Source organism: Gallinula chloropus (genome assembly GCF_964237585.1).
Source record: "Gallinula chloropus genome assembly, chromosome: 1".
Taxonomy (NCBI): domain Eukaryota; kingdom Metazoa; phylum Chordata; class Aves; order Gruiformes; family Rallidae; genus Gallinula; species Gallinula chloropus.
Window position 1 is genome coordinate 96,495,607 of NC_140085.1, and position 13,247 is coordinate 96,508,853.

Here is a 13,247-nt window from a genome sequence, read left to right on the forward strand (position 1 = left end):
AATGAGCCCAGAGCTATTTGAAATAGGAACATAAGTGTATATTTCTAAACAAAAATTCCGCTTATTTTCAGGAAATATATATTGAAGCAACTTGTCAAAGAGGAAGAGTCCTGACACGTTGTGAGGAGCAAAGTGTGGGAGTTTTCAGCAGGAGGTCCTTTGATCCCCAATTGCAGCCTGGCTGGTGGTGTTGATAAGTCATACAAGTTAGAGATTTCAAATGTCACCATTATCCAGCCACATCCGCAGTGTCATGAGTGGCGAAATAGCAACGAGAAGCCGATATACTCACGGTATGTCTCGCTTCTGCTTTAGGCATGAACCATACCTTGAAATGGTAGCTTCTCTTGGTTCCTATTTAATATCCCATTTCAGAAAAACCAAACATGTAAACAACACAGTACACTGCCCTGCACCTCCAGTTTGGACAGAAAAGTTGCAACAGGAGATGCTTGGGTAGAATGAGATGAACATTGCTAAAGAAATGAGCCCCAGTGAGTAACTCATTTCAGTTTGGGGGTAATTGGAAGTTTTTGCTTTGGGATTTTTTTTTTTTTTTGTTTCTGGATTATTTCTTTCTTCCCTTTGATGCCTATAAACTGCAAACTGGATGGTCGAAAAGAAACTGAATCATGAGTTGTAAATAGGACTATTGACTAAATACGGGTTGTTGCCAATGCCTGAGCCAGAAAGCACATCTTGACTGTACGGTTTTATTTCTATTTTCATAGAAGCAGCAGTTACAATCATTATCACTTACGTCTGAGCTGATCGTGTTTGATTTGGAAGTCACTGGGATGCAATAAACAGGAAACCCCAGGGTGCCATTTTACTAAGACAGTTTTCAGAGAGGAACCACGGTTTCTGCTGCAAAGCACTGCTGATTTACATGGATTTTCTTGTCACATGTTTTGGCAAAATGTATCAGCTTGTGCTTCTTAGCATCAACAAATAATACTTGACTTGCAAACAAGCTCCTTGGCAAGTACCCAGCCTTGGGAGGCTTTGAGACTTGACTGAATAAAAAAGACTTTTTCATTTCACCAATTTGTGAACTGGTGCTCTCCCTGCCGTGGTTGTCTGCAGCCGCTCTCTGATCCTTGCTTCTCAGGCTCTTGATTCTTGGATATTGGCCTGTTAGCTTTTACAACATTTCAAGCAATGAAAAAATAAATATTTATTTTTTTTAAATTTCCATGTAAATGCCTAAAAGGGGTCTCAAGCTCATTTGTGCTCTCATGCTTGAAATTTATCTTTTCTACCATTTGATATCGGTATCTTTTTCCTCACTATACAGGCCTTTCAAAATGTTCACCTTCTAAAGAAAAAAGAAGGGGGGAGAGGGTGTTAGAAAAAAAAGGAGCTTTGTATTTTTCCTGTGCAGCCCTCTTGTTCATAATGAGCTTAAATATAAGGAACATAAACCCATCTGGAAATAAAATTATGCGCTAGGTTCACTAAAAAAAAAAGGTAATTACATTATAATCAAACTGTCACTTTATGAGATAGTGGGAGATGAAATACACCATAAGCTGACAGAAGAAGAGGACGGCTTGCTCTTTTTTAAATATCACCCATGGCACAAAGCAGTGAAGGAAATCAGAGTTATGTACAGCATAACTGGGAAAGCTCTTGGAGCCGGCATTGGGGAGGGCAGCAGTGCTGGGACCAGTGAGACAGAGGGAATTTCTTCTGGTGGAATGAGGTAACCTTCAACCATATGCTGCCCAACACATGCACAGGCTACTACTGCCAGTATCCTGACAGCCCAAGGATGTCACACAGGGTGAGGAACACTGACCATGATTAGGAAATGCACTGAATTCATGCATCATGCTTTGCACAGACTTCTGGCCTCCAGAGCTATGGCAGCTCTCAAGTTATCATCCTAGCTTGCTTGACCCCACCATCTTTGTGGCCCACCAAGCTGTCAGCCTGTGTTCAGCAGAGGCTGAATTGCATCTCAGGTCAAATGTGCAAGTGAACTGGGAAAATCCGAACATGTGAGGGTTTGTCTTTGTTCATCTCTTGCTTTTCTACTGGCCACTGCAGCCTGCACTGTCTCAGTCCAAAAGAAAATGCCTTGATTTGAGGGAAAATTCATAGTTCTGTGTAGCCACTGAGTAGATAGCAGCATTCAGGTGTGAGTGATTTTCTTCAGCCCTTGTCTTGTGAGCTGTTGTTGAGTAAAATCCTGGTTTTCCTCCTGACATATTTTCTTTGAGATTTCAGTCTCTCCCTGCTTTCTCTCTCTGTCAGCAATGGATCCTTTACATGGGCAGTCCCAACAGGGACTGGGAGCAGGTTGGCAGTAAATGGTGGGCAGGAACATGGGGTGCGAGGAGAGGGGAGAGGAGCTGGTGATAAATTTGGCTGGCAGCCTTGCCTTTCCAGCAGGGGCTGGGGTTTGGGCAGGTGGGTGGCCACAAGTTTGTACTTGTGGATGGACAGAAGCTGGCAGGAGAACACTGCTTGCTGCTCTCAGTAATGCATCTAATGAAAGAGAAATTTGTTTTCATATAGACCCTTTCTTCTGGTAACCGAAAAAAACTTCAGGAATATGAATGGGTTGAATTTCGTGTTTCTGTAGTCTGACTTTGTTTCTATTCTAGAGATGGAAATGGTGACATCCTGGGAGGTCCATACTGTGGAAGTGACATAGCTGATACCTTTATTCGGAGTCTTGCTGTTCTCTTTTCATGCCAGGAGCACAGCAGCAGAGCAGCACAGCGGGCTGTGCTGGCCGTGCTCGGTGTCATTCACTATGCACAGTGGGTAAGACCCACTTTGTGTATTCATGCCACATACCTATCTGGCAGGTTACTGTGAGCTTCAGGAAAACAGAACCTGGGGAAGCTCATGGGGAAACTTCCCAATACTGCAGCTTGGGTTGTTTTTGGTTTTTTTTTCCAAATTTAAATCTTTCATTTGTTTAAGTACAATTAATTTTATCTTTCTAAGAAAAATTGAAAGATTTCAGTTCCAAGAACGTGAACATGAATTGAAGCTTCATCAAAAAGAAGTGATAATAAAACCTTGTCCAAATGTCTATGTAACTGAGTAGTCTCTGTTTTGACAGAAATATCTTTTGTCAGAAACAGCTTTTGACAGAAGTGCTCTCCCCAGATAAAAGTAACAGTTTTAAAGCTATTGGGTTTTTTTTTTCTTCTGTCACCAGATCTCAGCACAAGCAACCCTGTTCATGGACTGCCAACAGTGGACTACTGAGGAGCTGTAGGTTGTGTACTGAAGGCCTCACAGGCTTAAATTTAGTATCAGCCTCGTTTCATGTTGCGCTGCTGTTGCTGGCAATAAACTTGGTTAAAATGCCATCGTTTTCTTCTCATTAAATTCATGCTCCCATAGTCAGCTTTGCAATGCAAGATATGTAAGATGTCTTGAACTGAACTTAACAAACCAAACCAAAAAAATTTGTTCTATTCTCATGGCAGAGGGTGCAAGTAAAGTTTACTTTGCTTTGATTGTTCAGACACATTCACGAGGCCACTGTGGTCTGTTGGGCATCAAGGCTATTTGAAACAGGAGTTGCTCCTGTCCCAGAGTCTTGTGTAGCCTCAGTTTCTACCTTCTTGTTCCTCTGCAAGGCTGAGGGCAGGGATGCAAGCTCATCTCCCTGCTCATCTCCTGCACACAGCAAGATCCCACTGTCAAAACTCCAAAGCCACAGCAGAGCCATGCGTGCTCAATGGTGCCCAGGGATTGTGTTCCCTGATGGATTTGAATCCTTGGGAAAGGTGGAGAATTATCATGTGCTGCTTGTATTCACTCCCTTTGGGACCAAATGCCTTTTTGGCTCATTCCAGCTGTCCTTAAATTGACCTCGAGTTGCAACAGATGCTGCAAAAAAGGCTTCTAAATAGATCAGATGGTGCTCTCTGTAAAAAAAAGAAATAAAATTAAAATCTGTTTAAACAGCTGGGGCTTGAGTTACATTGTAAGGGTCTGTTTGTGGTGTAGATAATCCTCATCGCTTCCATGAGGAAAGCTGAATTGAAAAGCAGGTATACAGTAACCTTATAGAAAACAAACAAAAAAAATCCCTTGAAATCTAGTATTGCTTAACCCCAGCACAGAAAGATTGAAGGCTTTGACTTCTCTTGCTTACACAGAAGAGAGTTTTTTACAAAGCTAGCAAGCAGCTTTGGAGATGGTGTCAAAAGAACTGCCAATACAGCACGCTCTCTGGCTTTTGGCTTAGCCTAAACCAATCATCGTTAGAGTCCCATAAACAGCTACATCTTTCTGCTGTTGAATCCTCTTTGCCTTGTTAAGATCATAGCAATGCAATAATTTAGCTCAGGTAGATGTGACACTGTAAAGCTAATTACTGTGTTTTACCCGCCTGCAGCAGCTGCTGCCAAGTGATCTAAATACTGCAAGTGAGAGGAAAACACAAACTTTACCTTAAAAGTCGTTGTTGTTGTTTCAGTTTGGTTTTGGGTTTGTTTGTTGTGAGTTAGGTGGGTTTTTTTTTTTTTTGTAATTGGAGTCATGGAGGTGTGTAAAGATAAAATAACACAGCTGGGTCAGGAATAATATTCTAAGACATTATCACAGTTATGGATGATAGTAGATAATGTAGCTGACTCATCTGAGCCTGAAAATAAGGATGGCAAAATGTCCCTAGTGTGTTCATAACATCATTTGTACCCAGGGAGCCTGCACACGAGTTATGAATTCTGGTGTGACTCAACGAGCTTAGTTTTAGATCTTGACAAGTTGAAGTTTTATGGCTTGTTTGGGGATTTGTTTTGAGACTCAGCTATAAGGGCTAGACTTGTCCAAAATCTACTAACAGAGCAGGATTGCTTTCTGGTTGCTGGATGCATTTACTTCGTGCTGTTGTTGGAGGTGCCGTAGGTCCTTCAGTTGCCACCAAAGGTCTGTGCTTTTCCTAGTAAAAGGCCCACACATGCTATTCTGTTTTCAAAGCTGAAATTTGCATCCTCATTTCTGAAGCAGCTGAGTGGCTCTGTCCCTTGGGATCGTGTTTCTCTCCCTCCGTCTCTCCTACCCAATATCAAGATGCATTGTGTGGGCAGCGGGACACTGAAACTGTTTTACTCTCCGCTCTGCTTATAGGAACTCGTATGAAGAGCGATGAGGCCGATAACTCATGTTTTGTTGTGTTATTTTTTCTGCAAGCACGCTGAGACTGAGGAAAATTAATATCACACTTCTTATTAAGCTGTCCTTGTGGCTGATGCATACCCTTCTAAAAGCATGTCAAAACAACCCGCTTAAGCATGGCGATTTGCTAAAAAGTAATGATGTTAGAAAACAGGACAAGCTGGTATGAAGACTTGCAGGAAAAGATCTTTGGCTATCTGTAAACTCAGAATTTTAAATAGAATATCAGCTCAGAGGTATGTGATGAATTTTGATTGTGGAGAAACCAAAGATGGAGGTTCTACAAAGCAATCTCTGATATGTCTAAACAGCCCATCTATGAAGTGTCTATTCTCTGCCCATAAGAAAGAAGCCTTGCCTGTGATCTCTTCTCTTCAAGCAAAGGCAGTAAGGCTTGTTGACCTGGATGAAATAAATCACTGGTCTTAATAGAAAACTGGAATGAAACATGCTCTGAAATCCAACCTGTGTGAGCCTGAGGCAGTTGGTAGCTTTCACACGTACAAATGAGAAGCTGCTGATCTGCCTGCTTATTTTTCTGCACTAATTGTCCTCATCTTTGCAAAAATATATTATAACATTTTAGACTCTGTAGATTGAAGCTGGAATTGCTAACAATCAGGATTTTTGCTGCCTCACTGTACAATGCTCCTGGCTTCATTAGAAGCAATCTCAGCTCTTTACAGTCCTGACCTATGACTCAAAAAGGATGTGTCATGCAAAAGAACAATAATGGGAAGTACTCTCCCATTCTCACTTAATGTGTTTGATGCAGAAGGAAAACCCCTACATTATAATAGTAATAATGTGAGTTCAACTTTTTTTTTCTTGCTTGGCTCCAAACTTTCTTGGAACTTACTGGCCAGCACTGGCACTGAGGTCCCTGTAATGTAAGTTCCATTACACAACACTTGAGTTCTGCCCTTAAAAGTAAGCAGAGAGATGACCGCAACAGCATTTAATCTCATTTTGTTAGGACTAAATTTACTTTTCCTCTAGGGTCATTGCACTGTGTGCAGGTGCATCTGTGCTGGACCCAAATTTCCTAGTAGATAGTGGCACTCTCACAGAGTTTATCACATGTGTTCAGTCCTGTTCAGAAGCCTGTGCTTACCCTGTCCTTACTGATACTCTGATGCAAAGCTAAATTCTTTGTCTCCACAGCCATCTCAGACCAAGGTGTGGGCATTTGCCTCTAGTTATTGGTGTCAGTGCAAAATCAAGAAATAAGTTCAAAATTTGAGGCATATATGTAATTGCTATGTGGTTTCTTTTTTAGATTTCCCCTCAATTTGGTGCTATTAATTTTTTTATGAGCCTCATCATGCAGGCTTGCCAAAATTACTGCTTCCATCAGTGCATGATTCCTGCTTGTTACAAGCAAAATTTACCCCTGCATACCCCAACCAGTCATTTCTAGCACAGCCAGTCTAAAAGGGGAAATTTGATAAACAGAAAGTTAGAAAAAATTCAGGAGTCAAAAATAAAACAGAGCTTGCTCAGAGGCACAGAGTACCAAGGGAGCTTTTTATGTAAAGAACATAAATCTAGCAAGTTGCAGTTGCTAAGACATGTCGATGTCAAGGTTCAGGAGGAGTGTCTTGCTAGACCATTAATAACATAAGCAAATTACACCCAGATATGAAACTGCAAATAGAGTCAGATCTCTGCCCTTAAAAAAAAAAGAGGGTTTCACATTAGCACCATAACCTCGAAATTAATCTTTCCTCCTTTAGCACTCTCATAGCTCCTGCAAGTAAAGTTGCTATGATACCCGCTGAACTATCTTTCATGGCGGTGCTCTTTGGCAACCTTACTGTGAAGATGCTGATGAAAGAGGAGAGGTCATTTTACAGGGAGCTGGTGTACCAGATTGTTGCCCTGCTTGTGTCCAGAGGAAAAGTGTGTGGCTTGATTTTATGGAAGCTGCCAGCAGACTCAGTTGAAAAAAAAAAAGGGTGTTCTGAAGGATAGCCTCATCTTTCTCATGGTCTGCCTAATTAAAAAGCTAATTGAAAATCAGCTCGGAATGGAAGTTCTCCCTGCAGATATCATTTCTCAGGCTTCAGGTGATGGTCTTGTAGAGCAAAATATGTAGACAGTGCTCATGGGCTGAGGCTGAGAGCAAACGGCAGCTGGTTTAAGCCTCTCCAGGACAGGTTTGATAATGAAAGCCTGGCCTGATTCAGCCATTATTTGTCCTCTCAGCAACTAGAAGGAAACTTAGAGCAGTTTATGGGCTTTCCATCACTAAGATGGATCTGAGAGTCATTGGCATGGAAATGAAATTTCAGGTTACAATAATGAGGAATATATCATAAGGACGTGATAAGCACCCAGTGAAATGCTTGAGCTTCTTAATGGTCCTCTGTAGGAGATAAGCCATTTTAGGTGTGCTGTAACACCCTTAAGGCTCTGCACCAGTGAAGGTTCGGGTAGCAGGCAGAGAATGGTGAGTTGAATGGTAGAGTCATCAAGTACTTGTATGTGACAGAAGACAACCCGTAACAGAAACATGGTGTTATTCCTGTTGCGCACATCCCCAAATGAATAACAGTGGTAGACATCAATGGAAACCAACAAAGTTGTATCAGGACACTTCCAGAAAATCTCCCCAAGTTAGCAGCCTGAAGTCCCCTGGTATTTCCTGCATCTTCTCATTCCCAGATGCAACTCCTGTGGATGAAAGCCTGTTTTAGAGCTCAGAAAGATTTTGGGTGAATGGTGGTACTGACTAAAACATCTTTATTAACATCCCTTACTGCCTGTGCAGCAGTAGCTCCACATATTTTCTTTTCCTCGTCTGTTGCTCTCACAAATCACTGTTCATACCACCCCAAATGATGTGCCCATAATTAATTCCCTGCTCCACTAAAGCCAGAGCATAATTTTCAGATCAGTCTGTGTCCCCAGCTATAGACATCATACTTGCTCTGTGGCTCCTCTCACCATTTCCCAATCTATCCTGACACATCCTCAGCAACGTGGTGGCACAGCAGTGCTGCAGCCTCTCCTTCACTTTGATTCTGGCTCTGAGCCCTCCATGACTGATCCCACTTCAGGCAGGAGGCTGGACCAGAGACCTTTGCAGTCCCCCCCCAGCCTGAATTATCCTCTGGCTCTATGTCAGATCCCACAGGCACAATGTTGGCTTAAAGCCAGGCTGGCTTTGAAATCGACATTTCTGCTTGGCACAGCTTAAACACACTGACTTTCTGGTATAGCTCACTGGCTGGAATAACCAGCTCTGTCAGGCTTAGCAGGTAAGCTGGAGGGATCCTGTCCTGAAGAAAAGTAGAGGGGAGAGAGGATTTGTATGTGTGGAGCTAAAGGATGGAGAAGTGAAGGAGGTTCACCGGGTTCAGAAAGCCTGTGGGAACTGAGAATGAAGTTAGGGTATTTGGAGTCTGAGAATTCTCTCTGTGTTTCTTTTCATAGCTACATAGAAACCCAAAATTTTATATATACATATATATATACATATATATCATAGAATTAATCTCCTTAGTTGGAAGAGACCCATAAGGATCATCAAGTCCAGCTTCTGAGTCCACACAGGGCCAGCCAAGTCAGAATGCAGGACTTAGTGCATCGTTCAGATGCTTCTTGAACCTCAATCAAACTGGGTGCTGTGATCACTTCCCTGTTCCAGTGCCTGACCACCCTCTCAGTAAAGAAACTCTTATTAATATCCAGCCTAAACCTGCCCTGTCACAGCTTCATACCATTTCCTTGGGTTCTATCAGTGGTCACCAAAGAGAAGAGCTTGGTACCTGCCCCTTTGCCCCCTCTCATCAGGAAGCCACAGTCCACAATGAGGTCTCCCCTTATTCTCCTTTTATCCAGGCAGAACAAAACCAAGGTACTTCAGCATCAACTCATAAGACTTGCTCCTCAGACCCTTCACCATCCTCATTGCCCTCCTCTGGGGACTCTCCAATATTTTTGTGTCCCTCTTGTCCTGTGGCGCCCAAAACTGCACACGTTTCAAAGAGGCTTCTGAGAATATCCTCGTCTTCTTTTGGAGAAAAAAAAAAAAAAAGGAGCCAGTATGTATAGCTTTGAAGCATAAATAGTTGTTGAAGTGATTGGGAATTCTCATTGGTTTGGGTTTTTTTTAGGAATACCAGCTGCTCTGGCTTGCTCGTGGCAGGACAAACTGTTTTCTGAAGCATGGAAGATAAGATCATGATTTGCAGCTAAACTTGTTTAATGACTGGGCTTGTTATTTGTTGGTTACCTTATTGAACATTTTTAGAGGTACTGTTGTAATGTCTACAGAGAGGATAGATGTGTAACAGTCAATCTGACTTATGCAAATTAGAAGTGGGAAAATGGGCTTAGGTAATGGGGATGTCATAAATATCTCGGAGTTATGAAGCAGTGTGTTACCAGAAAGGTCAGGAGCAGGACACAGTGATTGCTCACGACCTCATATTCATCATAAGTCCCTTCTCTAATCCCTTTGCATTGGTCCCTTTGTACCTTTAAAAATATACTGATAAGCAGATAGCTGGAAATGGAGTCTACAGAGGATCATACCGTGAGCTAAATTAACTCTACCAGAGGTGGATAACTCCAGAGGTAATTCTTCCCTGTGTATTGGTGTTACAGTGTCAGATATGGTGTATATTCAGATGCACTTCTCCAAGGGAGAAATGATGCTAATGAGTGATTGTCATATCACATAATCAAATAATTGTTTTTCAGCCTACTGTAGATTACTATTGATGGCAAGAATTGCCAGGAGGCACTCACACAGGGAAAGCATCAGCCTGTGCACGAGAGCTGCCGCAGCAAAGAGGAGATAGTACCCCAGAGCAGGGCAGGGGTGAGGGGGCAGGGGGGCTGTGCAAGCTGCTCATCAATAACACCAAGCTGTCTCAATTTTGTAGCTTTCCTTACTGGATTTTTGGGTTAGCTTTCCTGGGCTGTGGGTCTGAGATCACGCTCTGTCTGCCTCTCTTAGGAAAGCCTCCAGCGATGGCTGCTTTCCCTCCGCCTCCAGGCTGTGCACCGAGGTTTGCTGTCACGATCTTGGTAAAGGTGGTGGCTGTGGGGGCCTGTTTATCAAAGGAGCAAGTCTCACATAAGGTGTCCCTGTAAGAAAGGAGTTCAGACAGGGAAGGCGAAGGGCAGAGATTCTGGCTGCGATTCCCGAAAAGAGAGCTGGGTCAGTAGAGCACATCAGTATGTGCGCTTACGCGCGGGCATGCATCTGGCGCATAAGTGTGTTCAGTTTGGATGCCCATCATGCCTACCACAGGTATCGGGTGCTGGATGGTTATCAGGCAACTATCCGAGGATAAGTATGCATTTCTAATGCTTATGTCACAGACATGGGGTGCAGGACTGAGCAAAAGTACAGTGATGGCACGCATTTAGAAATTGAAAAAGTACATGGTGATTAACGGGCGATTGGGTTGTATCTTTTGCTGCAGTTGTTAATTAGTAGGATCTTTGTAAGCCTCTGTAAATCCTCAGATGTAACAATATCCGTTCATTTTTTCCTGCGCTTTCCTTCATTGGCTTTTCCCAATTATTTAACAGCAGGGAGTACTCAGAGAGCATCAAATAAATCAAAAAAGTTAAAACAGCGTGTGGATGGGCACACATACAAATAGTTCTGTATTTGATTATGGTTTTAATTCTTTTTCAGACGTTACTGAACTACTTAAAAATACTTGGTGAATAACTTTGTTCCATTTCTGCTTTACAGTTTATCTTACTCAGTTAAACTTCATTGTAATCAATTAGTTGTCTCACTAAGGGGTACAACATCAGTAATTATTAACTTTGTCTCCATGGGAACAAAATCACTTTGAGAACTTGAAGTTTATTTCAGGGTTAAGAAAGGTAACAGTATTTGGCTCTACAGGGATCATCTTGTTCCATGTCAGTTATTAAACAATTAGGAAAGCCTGGACTCTCTTTGAAAGGAGATATTCTCTGGGCTTCTAGGCAAGAAGCTGATTATAAAGATCTGGTGCCTAACACTTAGTAGCTGATTCAATGTCAGAGTGATTGATTTTAGGCTATGGAGATGTTACTTATAAGTTAAAAATAATAGGAAAGGGTGACATTCCAGGAAAGTTTTATATTTGTGGGTTTTGTTGTTACCTTATGGACGGGGGCTTGCTATTGAGTATGATTTACCATACATAGATAATGGTGATATGGAGGAAATAGAGTATCCTTCTGTGGAGTTCTGGTTTAACAAACCTGTCACTTCTTATTTCTCAGTTCTGTTTCATTTTAAAACTCTGATGATGCTTTCACGATGTGTCCCACTTGTCTGACTAACAGAATACTCTGCTTAGCATACGACTTGTAGCACATGCATGATATCTATCTGAAACAGTGGAGAAATCAGCTGGATGAAAGTAGTATGTCCAACCCTATACATGGACAAGAGTGCTTAAAACACAAACCAAAAGAAAATCAAAATTGAAAGCCTCCTATCATATTACCCTTACACAAAGCATTCCAGTGGTTGTGTGTGGACTCAAATCTCTTGAACAGGATAATTAGTTGCAGCTTGGAGGGCAAAGGACTCTGCATTAAGGGTCTTTGTATCAGCATCATATCTACTGTTAATGATTACCTTGAACTTCACATTAGGTTTCCATTTCTGCTTCTGCAGGAACTGTCTCTACTCTTTCCAAATGTCCCACGTATGCAGAACTTGGTCAATTCTGCAGCAGGAATTACCTGGGACATCCATGGGACAGCCAGATCCCTGCCTAGAATGCTCGTCAGCACACTGAAGCATAAAGATTTCTCTTCCTATAGCAGAGAACTACCTGGGCAAATCTAGCTTTATCCAAAATACCCTCCTGAATAGCTTCTGAGATAGTCACATGTTTTGCTGTGACAGTTATTAGGAGTTAGGTCAACACCATGCCTCACATCCATCTTTTGTCTCATCAGTCCACCGATCCTTCTGTGAGGAGACTAACCAGGGATCTTTTAAAATCCCGGAACCCAAGGAATTAAGGATATAAATGCACTGAATGTACAAGCAGGCACAGACTTGATTACATCACAATTACAATTATAGAACAAACTTGAGTTTCTCCCTCATATCTCACAAATAAATTAAATGCAATAGCTCTTGCCACAATGCACATAACAGTAATTTACAAGGTGTATTACTATTCTTACTGGCACCCCAGGAAATGGTAGATGCTTGCCTCTGAGCTCACACATTGGGAACTCCTTCATTTCTGTCATCACTAGCTGAAATAAGTCATTTACATCACCAAACTGAAGCTCAATATATCTACGTGGAAAATATTGTTGCCGGCTCAAAGCGCAACTCTCGTATCCTCTGTAAATTGAAAAGACAGCTGCTTCTTAAGCTGTGGGTTGAATTTCAACATGAATTAAAGAAAAGCAGCAATATTTTTCAGTTTATTAGCTTATAAACTTAATGCTAGATACTTCACCTTTCATTTCTTGTTACTTGTGACACTGAAATTTCTGTAACATTAGCAGCTGTTTATAGTGGTTGTGTTGGTGAACAGAAACACAACTAATAGAGCTTTCTCTGATAAGAAAATAACAGAAGAAATTATTGGGAATGTCTTGACAGTTAAAGCACCCAAGTTAAGATGCTTCATAAAATGTTAGTAATGGCTCAGTATTTTTCATCCACAGCTTCATGTGACAGAGGAGTAAAAAGCCAAGCTAATGTTAAGCAGCCTTTGGCAAACATAAATGAACGCGCAGAAGCCACACAATTCAAATTGACACATTCTACAAACAAAGGCAACTCTACACTGTTCAATAATTGAAAAATCCCTGTGGCATGAACATACATAATGATGGGCAGCGAAAATGCTTCATCTTCCTTGCAGTGCGTGTTGCGGGCTTCATGACTGGAGCTTGCTGAATTATTCATTGGAAACCATTCTTGTTGTGGATGTGTCTCCTTTTTGCATTCAGAAGTCAAGAAATCCTGTGGTTCAGTCAGAGGAGGCTGTGATATGATGCTCGCTCATATTGGGTCGTCTTCAGTACCTGTATACGTAGCATTTGGTTGAGAGAATCGAAACTTCCCTTTGTGAAATCGCAACTGTAGCTTTTAAAAATTC

The 13,247-nt window shown here is 41.8% G+C and overlaps 1 protein-coding gene across 1 annotated transcript in view; it reads left to right on the forward strand.

The window, feature by feature from the left end:
* Positions 1 to 13,247, forward strand: part of NECTIN3 (nectin cell adhesion molecule 3) — a gene marked incomplete at its 5' end in the record, with an annotated part of 173,975 nt that overhangs the window by 100,643 nt on the left and 60,085 nt on the right. Inside the window, 2 exons of the mRNA XM_084277640.1 lie at positions 177 to 293; positions 2,613 to 2,775. Of these exons, the coding sequence (XP_084133766.1) occupies positions 177 to 293; positions 2,613 to 2,775 (280 nt within the window). The remainder of the gene's footprint in view (positions 1 to 176; positions 294 to 2,612; positions 2,776 to 13,247) is intronic.